Source organism: Euprymna scolopes, chromosome 7, assembly GCF_053919585.1.
Source record: "Euprymna scolopes isolate OS-2025 chromosome 7, ASM5391958v1, whole genome shotgun sequence".
NCBI classification, from domain to species: domain Eukaryota; kingdom Metazoa; phylum Mollusca; class Cephalopoda; order Sepiida; family Sepiolidae; genus Euprymna; species Euprymna scolopes.
This window is the reverse complement of record NC_136488.1, coordinates 50,163,326-50,177,118: the sequence shown is the minus strand read 5'-3', so window position 1 is coordinate 50,177,118 and position 13,793 is coordinate 50,163,326. Positions and strand designations below refer to the sequence as shown.

Here is a 13,793-nt window from a genome sequence, read left to right as displayed (position 1 = left end):
TCACTCATCGAAACTGCATATACAGTAGAACCCCAGGATAGGGTGGCCCTAGGATAGGTTTTTTTAGGTTACAATGTGGAATACAATATTTTTCCGGATTCTGGTTTTGCCCCGCTTTATGGTGTTATTTATAATGTTATTTGATTATATACATGTGTATTATAGACTGTACTGCATTTTATTACTAATTTTTAATGCCATATCCCAGGGTTCTACTGTATATATATATGTGTGTGTGTGTGTGTGGTAGAGAGAAGGATATCATTTTAGAGGGTTCTAAATGATGCAGTATATTGGCAACCAACACAGAAACAAAGTGTGATATCTGTCCTGATGCTACACTTTGATTATTCTGTCCTTGGTCAGTGAAAATGAGAAATCTTATTAGACTGAGGCAATATAAATTTTTGTTCCGATCCAGAGTGCCTTTTTTAGGGAGCTGGATTTTATCCACATTAAAAACTGACCGTGTGTCTGACTCTGCTCTTGTGGGAAGATAAATAAATAGAACAACTGATGCAGAGATATAGTCCTATGCTCCAGCAATTATATGGGTTTTTATCCTTTAATATGTTCCTGGTTAATATGCATGAGTGCTCATCTGTTTTATTACTATATTGTATAACCCTTCGATAAAGCCATGGGTGTTGGTTAGTCTCTTTCTCATGGTCTAGGGTTGACATAGTAGTTTCGGACAAGAATTAAAACAATGCTCACATATAGAAGAATGAAGATGAAAACAATTTAATCTTTAACTCATATATTTTATTTGACTTAACTATTTGATTGATTTTCCCAAATGAATAGTTGCTTTTTTTTAGATTGTTGAAGAGCATTTAACTGAATAAGGTCAGTAAAAATAAACACAACTAATAGACATGTCAACTGTAGATTCAGTTGTAAATCTGTTCAAAAAAATCTGTTGACAAAGTGGTTATAAACTGTTATATTCCTAAATACTTAGGAAATAAAGACAAACGTGAGTTACACCGAGTGGTATGTGTAATGGGGTTTATTTATAATACAGAAACGTAAGGCTGCTCGCCTAAGGTAAATAGAAGTACATAGTAACAAGTATGGGGAAGAAAGTCTGATAATCAACACGTAAGACTATCCGTCTTACTGCGACTGCTTGTCTGCCGCTGTCTGCCGCTGTCTGCCAAACAGTCCAATATATATATACAGTTTGTAACCGGTGTATAGCCAGTTATGTTCCTTCACAACACCTCCCCCTGAAGCTGAAATCTTCCTGATTTTAGCTTAAATACCTCTTCCTTTTAGGGTCAGGGCTTAATCTCCTGGTAACTTTTCTCTTTCTTGCGCTTTTCCTTCTGGTCAGCGTTACCCGGGGTAAAGGTTTCTGTCCAGCCCGTATGGTCGGTTCAGGCGAAATATTCATTGTTTGCGGTACACACGCTGGTTTTGGTATATCAAAAATATCGCACAATGTTTCCATTGGTGTCTCTTCCACATTTGGAGACAGTCTGGGACGTATTTGATTTCTGTGTCTTTTGCAGACAAAACTTAATCCTTGGATGGTATAGACCATGCTCCCAATCCTTTTTTTTGATAATACCTTCAACCCACTGATTTCGTCCATTTTGAAAATTTTTGAAATATACATTTTCACCTGGGGAGAAGCACTTGGTATTAAGGTTTTCTTTTTTGAAAACTTTCTTTTTCTCTGGTAGCAGCCTATCGAAGACAGATCTTATCTTTCTTGCAAACATTAGCTCAGCCGGGGAAGAATTGACATTATTATTAGGATTTGGTGTCACCCTGTAAATTGCTAAAAATGTTTGAATACATTGTTCGTCTGTGTCCGTAGTAAGATTTTTCTTAAGTGCCCTTTTAAACGTATCTACAAATTTTTCGGCCAACCCATTCGATCGTGGATGGTACACAGGTGTTGTCATATGTAGAATATTTAGTGAGTCACAGAATTCTTTGAATTCATGAGCAGTAAATGCTGTTCCATTATCGCTCACTAAGGTTTTTGGCACTCCAAAACGGCTAAAAATTTCATTAAGCGCACTCACAGTGTTTTTTGCTGTTGGATGTCTAAACTTAAATATTTCTGGCCATTTTGAAAAAGAATCTACAATAATCAAGTAAAAATAACCATTTATAGGTCCCGCATAATCAATATGCAGACGTGACCAGGGTAGGTCCGTCTTTGGCCATGGCGTCGTTTTTACTGGAGGATCTCGAGCTGCTAATTGACATCCTCTGCATGTCTTGACACATTTTTCAACTTCCTTGTCCATACCAGGCCAGTACACATATCCTCTCATAAGGGATTTCATTCTCGAAATGCCCGGATGACCTGTATGAAATTCCTTCAGAATTTTCCTCTGTAACGTTAGTGGAATTACGATCCTCTCACCATACATGAGCACATCTTCACAGATGGAAAAAGGCGTTGTTTGATCTACCTTTTTATTTTTTTTTATCCATCCCAATTGATTTTTCATTTTCTTAATGAAAATGTCATTTACTGCCTCTTTTTTTATTTTTTCGAAAGTTACCGGAAGTTCACGTATCATATTACACATTGAACTTGTACATTCACTTTCGTCTTTAAGCGCAGCAATTACCGTTTCTTCGAAACTTTCGCTTCTTTTAGGGATCAACCGTGATAATGCATCTGCGTGTCCTAACTTTTTTGAGGATACATGTTCCATCTTAAACTGATAGTTTAAGAGGGTTACAGCCCATCGCTGTAATCGATTCGCAGTATGTGTGGGAATGCCTTTCTTTGATCCAAATATGGTAAGTAGGGGTTTATGGTCGGTTTGCAAAATAAAAGATCGTCCATGGAGAAATCGATTGTACTTTGTAATTCCAAATATTATCGACAGCGCCTCTTTTTCAATTTGGCTGTAATTTTTCTCCGCTGCAACCAACGTTCTTGAAGCATGGGCGATAGCTTTTGTCCTACCATCCTCATACTTGTGAAGTAATACAGCGCCAACACCGTAATCACTGGCGTCCGTTGCTAGTATTAGTTCCTTTTCTGGATTGAAATGTGCCAATGCTAAGTCTGACAGTAGACATCTTTTGATATTTTGGAAAGCAGATTCACATTCCTTATTCCAGTTCCATTTAACACCCTTTTTCAGTAACTCGTTAAGAGGAGCTCTTAAATTATGTATGTTAGGGATGTAAATTGCATAGTATTGAACTAATCCCAAAAACGATTTTAATTTTGTCACTGAATCTGGAGCAGGCATCTTTTCAATTGCTTCAGTCCTTTGTGGATCCGGTCTTCGACCCTCTTTGTCGATTATTTGACCTAGATATTTAATTTTTTTCATAAAAAAATCGCATTTTTCTGGGCTCAATTTAAAACCAAATTCCTGTATTCTTTTGAATACTTCTTTTACATGCTTCTTATGATCTTGCAAATTTTCACTTTTAATTAGGATATCGTCAAGGTAGGCCATTGAAAATTCCAACCCTGCCAGCATCGTGTCCATAATTTGCTGGAAAATAGCAGGAGCAACCTTTAATCCAAAAGGAAGCCTCTTTAGCTTAAAAATGCCCTTATGAGTATTTATGCCTAAGTATTTGGAGCATTCATCGCTGATCTTAATTTGCAAGTAAGCATCTGAGAGGTCTATCTTAGAAAAAATTTTTCCTCCGTTAAGCTTAGAGAACAGATCTTCTGCGGACGGAAGGGGATAATTATGGTCCAATAGACAGTCATTTAAACCCGTTGAAAAATCTCCACAGACCCTTATTCTGTTATTTTTTTTCTTTACATACACGGTTGGACTTGCCCAATCTGTGTGGTTAACTTTTTCAATGACTTCCAGTTGTTGAAGTCTATCCAACTCTTTTTCGATTGCGTCCATCGCTGAAAAAGGCACATTCCTTTTAGGTTTGAATACTGGAGTGGCATTTTTCTTTAATTCAAATTTTGCCTCTGTCTTAATACAGAGTCCTAGTCCTTCGGCAAAAACATTGGGAAATTCAGTTTTCAAATCCTTCAGGAAGTCTTCCCTTTGGTTTGCTTTTTCTGCAGTTAAAACGTTACAAAACGAATTTATGGGTTTCTCCCATAAATTAAACAGGACAATCCAATCTACCCCAAACAGGCATGTATTCTTTCCTGGTACGACGTACACTTTGGATTTATGAGTCTGGTTAGCGAATGTCACTTTGCATTTTAATTCTCCCTTGAACTCTAATCTTTTGCCGCACACACTTCTCGCCGTCTTTCTGGTTTTCGTTAATTCAGGTCGACCTATCCTTTTCCATATATCTTCATTTATAATACTAATATCTGCACCGCTATCCAGAAGCAATGTAACCAGATGTCCATTTATCCGAACATCAACATATTTCCGTCTTTCGCAGCTTTTTTCTTTATTCATGCGAAGCGTATTTACATTATCGGTCCCTTGTCTTTTCTTCTGGGCACAGTATGTTCCCTTGTGACCTCTGAGACCACATTCATAACATATTTTGTTCCTAAACCAGCAGGTCTTATTGTTGTGTCTTAAACTACCACAACATTTACACTTTAGCTTTGGGTCTTTGTATCCTTTAAGGATCCTGTGTTCTTGGAACCTGGACTTTCTTGTGGTCCCTTGCCTTTTTACTTGCTGCACCTTAAAAATATTTTTCTCTTCAATGCGAGTGTTGTCTTTCTTTATGTTGATCAGACGTTGACACTCTTCAGTGACTTTTTGCAATGTTATGTTAGGATCCGCCTCCATAATTGTTAGGATCCGTGAACGTATATCTTTGTCCCTTGGTGCTGTGAGACCTTGTATAAAGATTAAACATTTAAATTGGTCTGCGGAAATTTCATTCAATTTAAATGATTCGCATAAACAGTTCACAGTGCAAGCATATTCTAGATAGTCTTCAGCTTCTGCCTTCTGAATGTTCAAACATTTGTATCTAGAGTGAAATAGGCTATCCCTTTTATCAAATATTTTCGACAAGGTACTAATTGTTTCCTCGAACGAAACCTCCTCCGGTTTTTTTGGTAGAATTAGATTTGCATACTTGGTGTTTTCATCAGTACCCAGTTTTTGTAGTAGCAGGGTAACTTTTTCCTCATCGGTCCAGTCTAAACATCTTTTCGTAAAAATTGTTTCGTATCTTCTGTAGTATGCAGGGAAAGTAACACCAGTATCCGGGGAGTAACGAAATTCCGTTAGTGAATTTGAAATACCCTCGGCAGAAAAATTAGTCTTCTTCCCGGTCGACGTTAGAATTAGCTTTTCTAAATTCTTTTGCTGTGTCGACATTTGTCGCTGTAGTATGTTTGTTTGTTCTTGTTGTGCCTCTAAAGTTTTTTGTGTTCTTTCTTGTTGTTGTTGCAGCTGTTGCTGTAGCTGTTGTTGTTGAATTTGTTGTTGTTGTTGTTGTTGCGCTAAAAATTGTTGAGTCATTTTTGTCTGTTCCTGGATGCTAAGGGCTAGAGCCTTAGTTAACTCTGCTAATTGTTCCATGTTAGCTTCTAGTACAAAAATGTCTTTTCGAATTCTACACAATAATTCCAAAGAAAAATCGTAAATTTACGTATATCGTAAATTAGTAGCAATATGCAGACACAACACGTTTCAACAAAGTTCATCCATAGTAATTCAACAGGCTTTGTAAAATAATTCTTTTTTTTTTTTTTTTTTTTTTTCAACAACGTAAGTTCATACACAAAATATTTCTTACTTCCCACGACAAATAGTTCCAATTATTTATATAAAGGCAATAACAAACAATTAATTTTCCAAAAAAAAAAAATATATGGCTGCCGTTCCCACGTGGCATAAAATGGTACAATAGTCGTTGTATTTATATTTTTTCTTTCGAAACTCGTAATCCTTTAGTGTAGTTTCGAATTCAACTTGCGACCATTTTTTTTTTTTTTTTTTTTTTTTTTACTTGTCAAAATAAATATAAATTCCACTTTACCTTGAACATGTTTCTATAATTTCTTGTGAGTTCTTTACGAAGAAAAATCCGTACTTTTCGCTACTTTAGGTAGGAAAAATTTTTAAATTCATTGACGCACGTGGTCAAAAATCCTTGTGTAGTTTGTTTTTTTCGTAAAACAAAAAATCCTTGCATTGTACACAGTCCTTGGTACGGTAATTTATCTCTGTTAAGAGAAAGAACATCCTTTCGTCGCCATTGTTATATTCCTAAATACTTAGGAAATAAAGACAAACGTGAGTTACACCAAGTGGTATGTGTAATGGGGTTTATTTATAATACAGAAACGTAAGGCTGCTCGCCTAAGGTAAATAGAAGTACATAGTAACAAGTATGGGGAAGAAAGTCTGATAATCAACACGTAAGACTATCCGTCTTACTGCGACTGCTTGTCTGCCGCTGTCTGCCGCTGTCTGCCAAACAGTCCAATATATATATACAGTTTGTAACCGGTGTATAGCCAGTTATGTTCCTTCACAACATAAACAATCTTGCAAGAAGAATATGTGTACCAATGATACGTTCAATACAATCTCAGATCAGTGTTCACACCATTCAAATCTTTTTTTATGGCTGCAAGACATGACTGATGTAAGCTGAGGACCTCAAAATACTAGAAGTGTTCAACTTATACTGCCTCCACCAAATACTGTGGGTTCACCCAAATTGGGATGCAATGCAGGATCATCCTCATTAATCAATCCCTTTCAAAAAAAAAAATTTGCTGGTTCAGCCATGCTGCATGCCATAACCCAGGAGAGTTCATGACAAAGCAATAGCTCCAGAAGATTAGCGAATATGCCAAGGAGTCCAGCTAAAACCTGATACTCGGCTCAAAAAGTGATTTTGAAAACCTCTATTATTGCAAATGGCTATTAAAAATAAGTGCAAGATGAGAACTTACCTCCCCTTTGGAAACATCCAGGTTCAATGTATTCAGGACGGTCATTCTTGGTGTGGTAAACATATCCATTAGAAACATAAGCAATATCTAAACCTAGAAGAAGAAAATACAATATTAAAGTGCATTAATATGTAATAAAGTGGAATGCCAAGAGAAAAAGATTCTGTTCAATCACTAAAAGAACTTGTTTAACAATGTCTCATTTCAATTCTCTATCTATATAAGAGCCAGGTATGTCCAAAGATGGAGTACTGTTGCGACATCTGGGCAGGAGCTGCTAGAAAGAACTTGTCCTGCCTTGATAGAGTTCAAAATAGACTTTGTGGCCTCGTGGGAGATGTCCTTTTCTCTTCCCTGCAACCTCTTTCTCACAGAAGAGATGTTGCAAGTTTGTATCTGCTTTATCGTTATTTTCATCGCAAGTGCTCGGCTGAGCTCCATTTTATGGTCACCCCCTCGCCAAACTTTCACAAGAAACACCCATCTAGCAGAAAACACTATCACTAATTTCCCCTACTCTTTATCTGTGCCTAAACCTAAACGTAGATTCCATGAGCAAAGCTTCTTTCTTAGAACTGCACACCTATGGAATTGTCTTCCGTTTTTCTGCTTTCCAGCTGACTACAATATGGTTGTCTTCAAGTCTAACGTAAACAAGTTTTTGATGAGCCGTTCCATATAAGTTAACAAATTTACCGAATCTCCATTACTAACGGTTACTATATTGTCCAATTTCTACTGTACACTCTTTAACCCTTATCCTCGAGTGGCCTCTGGGCCCTGATAAGTGTTGATTCCTTTGTAAAAAAAAACAAAAAAACTATTTTGTATTGCGCCAGTTAATGCTGTCTGCACCATTGTTTTTTAATTAATTTAAAATTTTGTGATTTCAATTTTCTTGGCTCCATGTGATGTTCCTTTCTATTTTTTTGTTTTACGTCATTGTGGCTTTCATGTGACCGTTTAGCATTTGTAACTCCTGGGGATTAGTTTCTGCATCTGAGAGTTTCCTTAAGATTTAAGCTGTTTCCAGCATTACCATCTGTTGCATAGTCCCAGTCTTCCCCTATTATTATTATTATTATTGTTATTATTATTACGATTACTGTTGTCATTATTATTAGTAGTAGTAGTGCAGTATGAATTTTATCATTGATCAATACATGACCTTATTTATATGTAGCCTAAAGTTCATTATTTTATACATTATGAAAAGAGTATCTGGTCTACAATCTTAGATAAGAACAAAAATATAGCATGGGTTACACTTGTTAACACTGATCTTGAACCATGAAGCAAAAAACAAAACACACACACACACACACACACACACACACACACACATAAAATAATAACAAAATAGCTACATTTCAAGTTCCAAATATTTATTTTTCTTACAAAAGAACTCTTTCAGCATGTCAAAACTTTGAAGCATTTTTTACGGATCTGTTTCGTTACACAGAAACAATGAATTATTATGTCAATATTGAATGTTTTCATGCATATATTTATCAGAAAAACAGAAATTTTTTTGCTTAGAAAGAAATATGCATGATAATATAATGTCAAAAAAAGGAATTCCATATAAGACCCATCATCGTATATTTATTTAAGTAGCCATCTTGGTATTAAGTGTAAAGCTCTGCATTTGAATTAAAAATGTTCTAAAAAGGTTTTAGTCCACAAAGAAATTATTTATATGATAATATAACTTAATTTAACTAATATTTATTGTCTGTGACATGTTAAATAGGGTTATATCTACAAACCTGGTATTTGTCCATATCTGTGAAAGATCTGATAGTCTGTATCTGATGGCACCAAACCCCCTTGAAAGATTTCTTGGCCTAAGATGGACGCAAAAGGATAACTGACTGATTGAGCATACGTCTGAATCAACCAGGGATGCTGGGGACCTGAAAGGATAAAAAAAAAAATACAAAACAGAATTATTGTCAGAAAAACATCCATACATTTCCCAACAAAGCAATACAAAAGCTTAGAATGATGACATTGAAACTACAATATTCATTAAAGAATAAGACGAATACAATATATTCTCAATGATGTTGGTGAGATTTTTTTTTTTTTTTTTTGATATAGCAAGTCCCACACAATTGAAAAGTTAAAAACAAAGCTGTTATACGTCAAAACTTCAACCATGTTTTTTTGGCAGTTAATTCAATTATCAACCTTGTCTTATCCACAGTGATATGTGGTCTCCTTTTCAGTTTTTGATAAACAATTTTACCACTTGACTCATCTCAGAAACTCGGTCTTCACGTCAGCAGGGCCGATCAGTCTGCTGTTTCTTGTTTTGCCTACATTATTGATTACCCTTGTTCCAATATTGGTCAAGACTCTTGTTCTCGTTTATGATAAAAAAAAAAATAGTCAAATCTCCGGCAGATTTACTTGATACGACCAATGAATAATATTTAACACACCACAATGTTCATGTCAATTTTGCATATTTAGTGTTTATATAGATATCTCCTAAACCAAAAGTCATAAAGTCTTAAAAATTAAAAGGTAAGTTTATAATGAGTTCCTAGTAAATTGTGTAAGATTTCCAAGGAGGGACACTTTCTCAATCAGAATCCACGAACTCTTATCATTTTTTTAAATTTTCTTACCATTTTGTTCTAGTTGGGGATGGAACATACTACCAAATACCAAACATTCACCTGCTATCTCATGTATTTCAACCGAGAGGTCCTTTAAAGATTCTAACCATCCCTTTAAGTACAATTTTTTAACTCTCTTTTGCACTTAGTTCACTGGGTATATTTGCAAGTAGTTTTTTAAATTCTTTTTCATGAGTCTGGTTGCTCTTAAAATCATTGGAATGATGGATATCTTCCTAAGATTCCAGTTTTTTTCATGTTGTACATAAGACCTTGGTATTTCGAATAAAATTCCAAATGAGGTAACAAATGTACTAACAATGCAACAATTCAAGGTGAATTTGAACAGGTGTTGAGCTACTGTGTCCTCCTCTGTGTAAATTTCTTCCACCCTACATAGCAATTGAAGCACATTTTTTTTTTATTTTTTGCCAAATAAATTGAATTGAAGAATAAGTGTGATAGACCAACTGGTAGACAGCCAGAGCCTCTAATACAGATGAGTGGATGCATCTAAAAATGTTATTTAAAATATAAACATGACAGACAGAGTGAATAACAGACTGACAGAGCCTCTTACAGAAATACAGAAATGCATCTAAAAATATTTCTAAATTATGTAGGACGGACCATTTATACTGCTGTTTCTATCTTGAACGTGACAGACCAATGAAAATGCTATCTTAAACAACTGTAACAGAATGATCGACATACAAACCTTTTATAGAGAGATTTAAATGCTTTTGTATCATTAAGTTCATTTGGATAGCTGTTCTCATCTTAAATGTTATTCTCACAACGTTTCGGCTGATGTAACCTCCAACCTTCTTCAGGTACATCTTGTGAGAATAAAATCTAAGTTGTTCAAATGTTTCAAATATTGATTATTTATGTTATTTGGATTCTTCAAGCTACTGTTCTCATCAAAAGTGTCCGCAAGGACCCATGACATAGTGGATAAATTACTTGGTAAAAGTTAGTTGTAAAGTTACACTTTTCTGGAGGTTGAAGGTTTAATCCTCAGTGCGGGGCGACACTTAAAATACAATTCCAAATTACTTCTACCGGGTCATGGCTGACAAAATGAGAGCATGTTATACCCATGGATAAAATAAAGGGCTCCGTTTGAAATTCAATGCAGATTCCCAAGTTCAACAAGATATGTCTGAAGAAGAGCGGAGATTACATTGATCGAAATTATGTGAAAATAACATTCAAGATGAGAACAACAGTTGGAAAAATACAAGCAATATGAGATTAATGGATATTTTCCTAAAATGTATTTTTGTGATTTATATAAATGATTAGTACTTATACAGATAGGGACACAGGTGAAAATCACAAGTTCAAATAAATCAACAGCAAACGCTTTAGTATAGTAACGTATCAAGCAAAAGTAGGTATATGGACTAAAATTGTTAAAAATTATCAAGTAAAATTTTAATTTTGCTATATTGACCACTTAGAAGAGTTGAAATCACATAAAGCAGGAGGTGATAAGTCAGTCTGTCATTTAACCAAATAATAATGAATGATGGATCCGTAAAACACGGAAACTGATTTTTAATTTTAATTAAAATTCTACTCGATAATTTTTCCTAAGCTTTAGTGAAGATACTTATTTTTGCATGATACATAATTATATCAAAAAGGTTTCAGCACTTATACAGTATGGAACAGATTAAAATCGAATTTCAAGTAAAAATTCTTGTACTTACTTATCAAGCAAAAAATAAGTATCCTCACCAAAAATTAATTATAATTATTGAGTAGAATTTTGATAAAAAATAAGTTTGTTTTTTTACTTTGTCTATCTGCCATTCATTATTACTTGGTTAAATGACAGACTGACTTATCTCCCCTTGCTTATGAAGTATTTCCACTCTATAAATGTCAGATTGGCAAAAAATATTTTTACATAATACATATGTATATCAAAAAGTTTTTACTTGGAATGAAATTTTTACTTGTTCTCCAAATTGTATGGCTGTAATGACTTTAATCCAATTATATGTAATTTCTATTACAAATCTGCATAATGCCCATTTTCCACATGTTATATAACAAGTTGTGGAAACCTTATTATTATTATTAATTAGAAGATTAAAATCCTTTCCTCTCTAGAGTTAAAAGCAGATGTAAGTTTTTACAATGAGAACGTTAGTTATTTACTGATTAAAATGACTAAGGATTAACTATTTTGGTTTTTAATTAACGTCTTAGCCATGGATTAACACCCCTTCCATTTCCCACATCCTCGCCAGCTCTCTTGAAGAGAATTCTGCTGCTGACATGCACCCACAACAATAGTCATGGCCAGGTTATTATCTACTTCTGAAACATTTTCATTGTCTTTTTTAAAAAACATGTTATTGATTTTTAAATGCGCCTTTAGATTTCTATAAAAGGCCCTGATCTTCTTCAGTCACGGTGAAGTTTGGTCTGTCACGCTTTTTTTTTTTTTTACTCTTTTCCAAGGCATATTGTTACTTGCAATGTAAAAGGCTACTATTTGGGATCGTGTCTAACAGAGGACTGTGGGAAGTTGAGCAACGAGATGTCTGTTCACATTACGTTTAAACTTCTGCAGATTAGTACAGTCAGGGAAGCAAAAAACAAAGAAGGAATTCTAAAGTCTAGCAGTCCGATGAAAGAAACTATTAGAGTAGAGGGCTTTTCCAACAGTGATGGGGTGAGATTTTGCTGCTTGTAAGGTTAGTCAGAAGTATGTATATTGACAGAGCACAAGTACTATGTGTTCATCAGAGGATATTCCATTAGATTACTTGTAAAACAGGCACAGGGATGCAACATTGAAGTGATGAGACAGTGGTTGGAGCTTGGCCGATAATGCAGGACCTATGAGATTTAAGACTCTTTTTTGAATCTTGTCTAAGAGTGAGAGACTAGTTGCAGATGCACCAGTCCGGATGTGGCAACAATATTCCATGCATGGGCAAATTTTGGAAATGATATTTCCATTGCAACATGTGTAGATTGCACTGATGCATCATGAAAATCGTGTTTTTTTTTTTGTTTTTGTTTTTGTAATAATATTATGACAAAATTTGTAGAAAGCTTTCCTTTTTAAGAAGTGAGGACTTGGAAACCCTGAAATTTAATGAGATAAGGGTTTGTTGAATACCTGGATTTATAAAGACATGGCTATTAAATAGATTTATGATTTTGTTGAAGTTATCAATTTATGAAATAGCTGCCGAGTAGAAATTTGGGTTTATTGGAGGCTTCAATTTATGAAGAAGTAGCTGCTAAAAAGTGATGTGGGTTTGTTTCAAGTTCTCAATTCATGGGGAAGTGGTTACTAAATAGAGCCATAAGTTTGTTGAAGTTCTCAATTTATGAAAGAGTGGCCAGTAAAAAGAGACAAAACTTGTTAACTCTGTAATGATAGCGATGCTCTTTCGTTTCAGTAACTTTTATATAGACTCTTTCGTTCCGGCTTTGTGATCTAACTTTTGTATGCACTCATGCATGCGCATAGCAATTAATCAATAAAGCGGGGTGCCATTATTCAGTTCCCTTCTTACCAACCAAACACACGTGTTCCAATCTTATTCTTACACATCCATGCACAACACAGCATGACATGGTGGCAAGCGGTATTATCATAAAACACACAATCTTATAACGTCACAGACAATTAAAAAAAAAAAAGAAAAGAAAGGTAAAACAGTGAGTAAAAAAAAACAAAAAAAAAAAACGATTTTTTTAATCTCTCGCACGCTGAACAAATTTTTTTTCTAACCTCCCACGCCACACAAATTGTCTGTACCTTTTTTTCTTCACACTTTCTTATCATAATGGCCACAATTTCATGACAAGTCCCTAGTTTTGATTGGGGCTCGACATGTATTGCCAAATCATTCAAACTGTTTTGACAACGAATGGAACTTTACTTTACCGTCAAAGCGACGAAACATGAGGATAAAGTCCCTCTAATACTTCTCGCGACCGGCGAAGAAGGTTTACGCCGGTATAATAGTTGGTCGATATCGGATGATGATCACAAGGATCCACAAATAATATTTGCTGCATTTTTAGAGCAGCTAGAACCGGCAACAAATCACCGCGTTTGTAGACTGGAACTCGAAAAATACCAGCAGAGACCAAATGAAACAACAGACATCTTCATCAACAGATGTCGACTGTTGGCAAAGAAATGTGATTTCAGTGCCGACGAATTAAACGAATGCCTCGTTGAGTTACTAATTGCCAGCACACCAATACCCGAACTACAAAAAGAACTGTTAAACAAACCGAAGGGTTACAGAATCGAGGAAACTGTTAGATTA

At 35.1% G+C, this 13,793-nt stretch overlaps 1 protein-coding gene across 1 annotated transcript in view; it reads right to left on the bottom strand.

Moving 5' to 3' along the window:
- Positions 1–13,793, bottom strand: part of LOC145279730 (endoplasmic reticulum metallopeptidase 1-like) — a 148,246-nt gene that overhangs the window by 55,986 nt on the left and 78,467 nt on the right. The window contains exons 4-5 of the mRNA XM_080131024.1: positions 8,623–8,769; positions 6,854–6,946 (exon numbers count right to left, since the gene is read on the bottom strand). Coding sequence (XP_079987150.1) covers positions 6,854–6,946; positions 8,623–8,769 — 240 coding nt within the window. The remainder of the gene's footprint in view (positions 1–6,853; positions 6,947–8,622; positions 8,770–13,793) is intronic.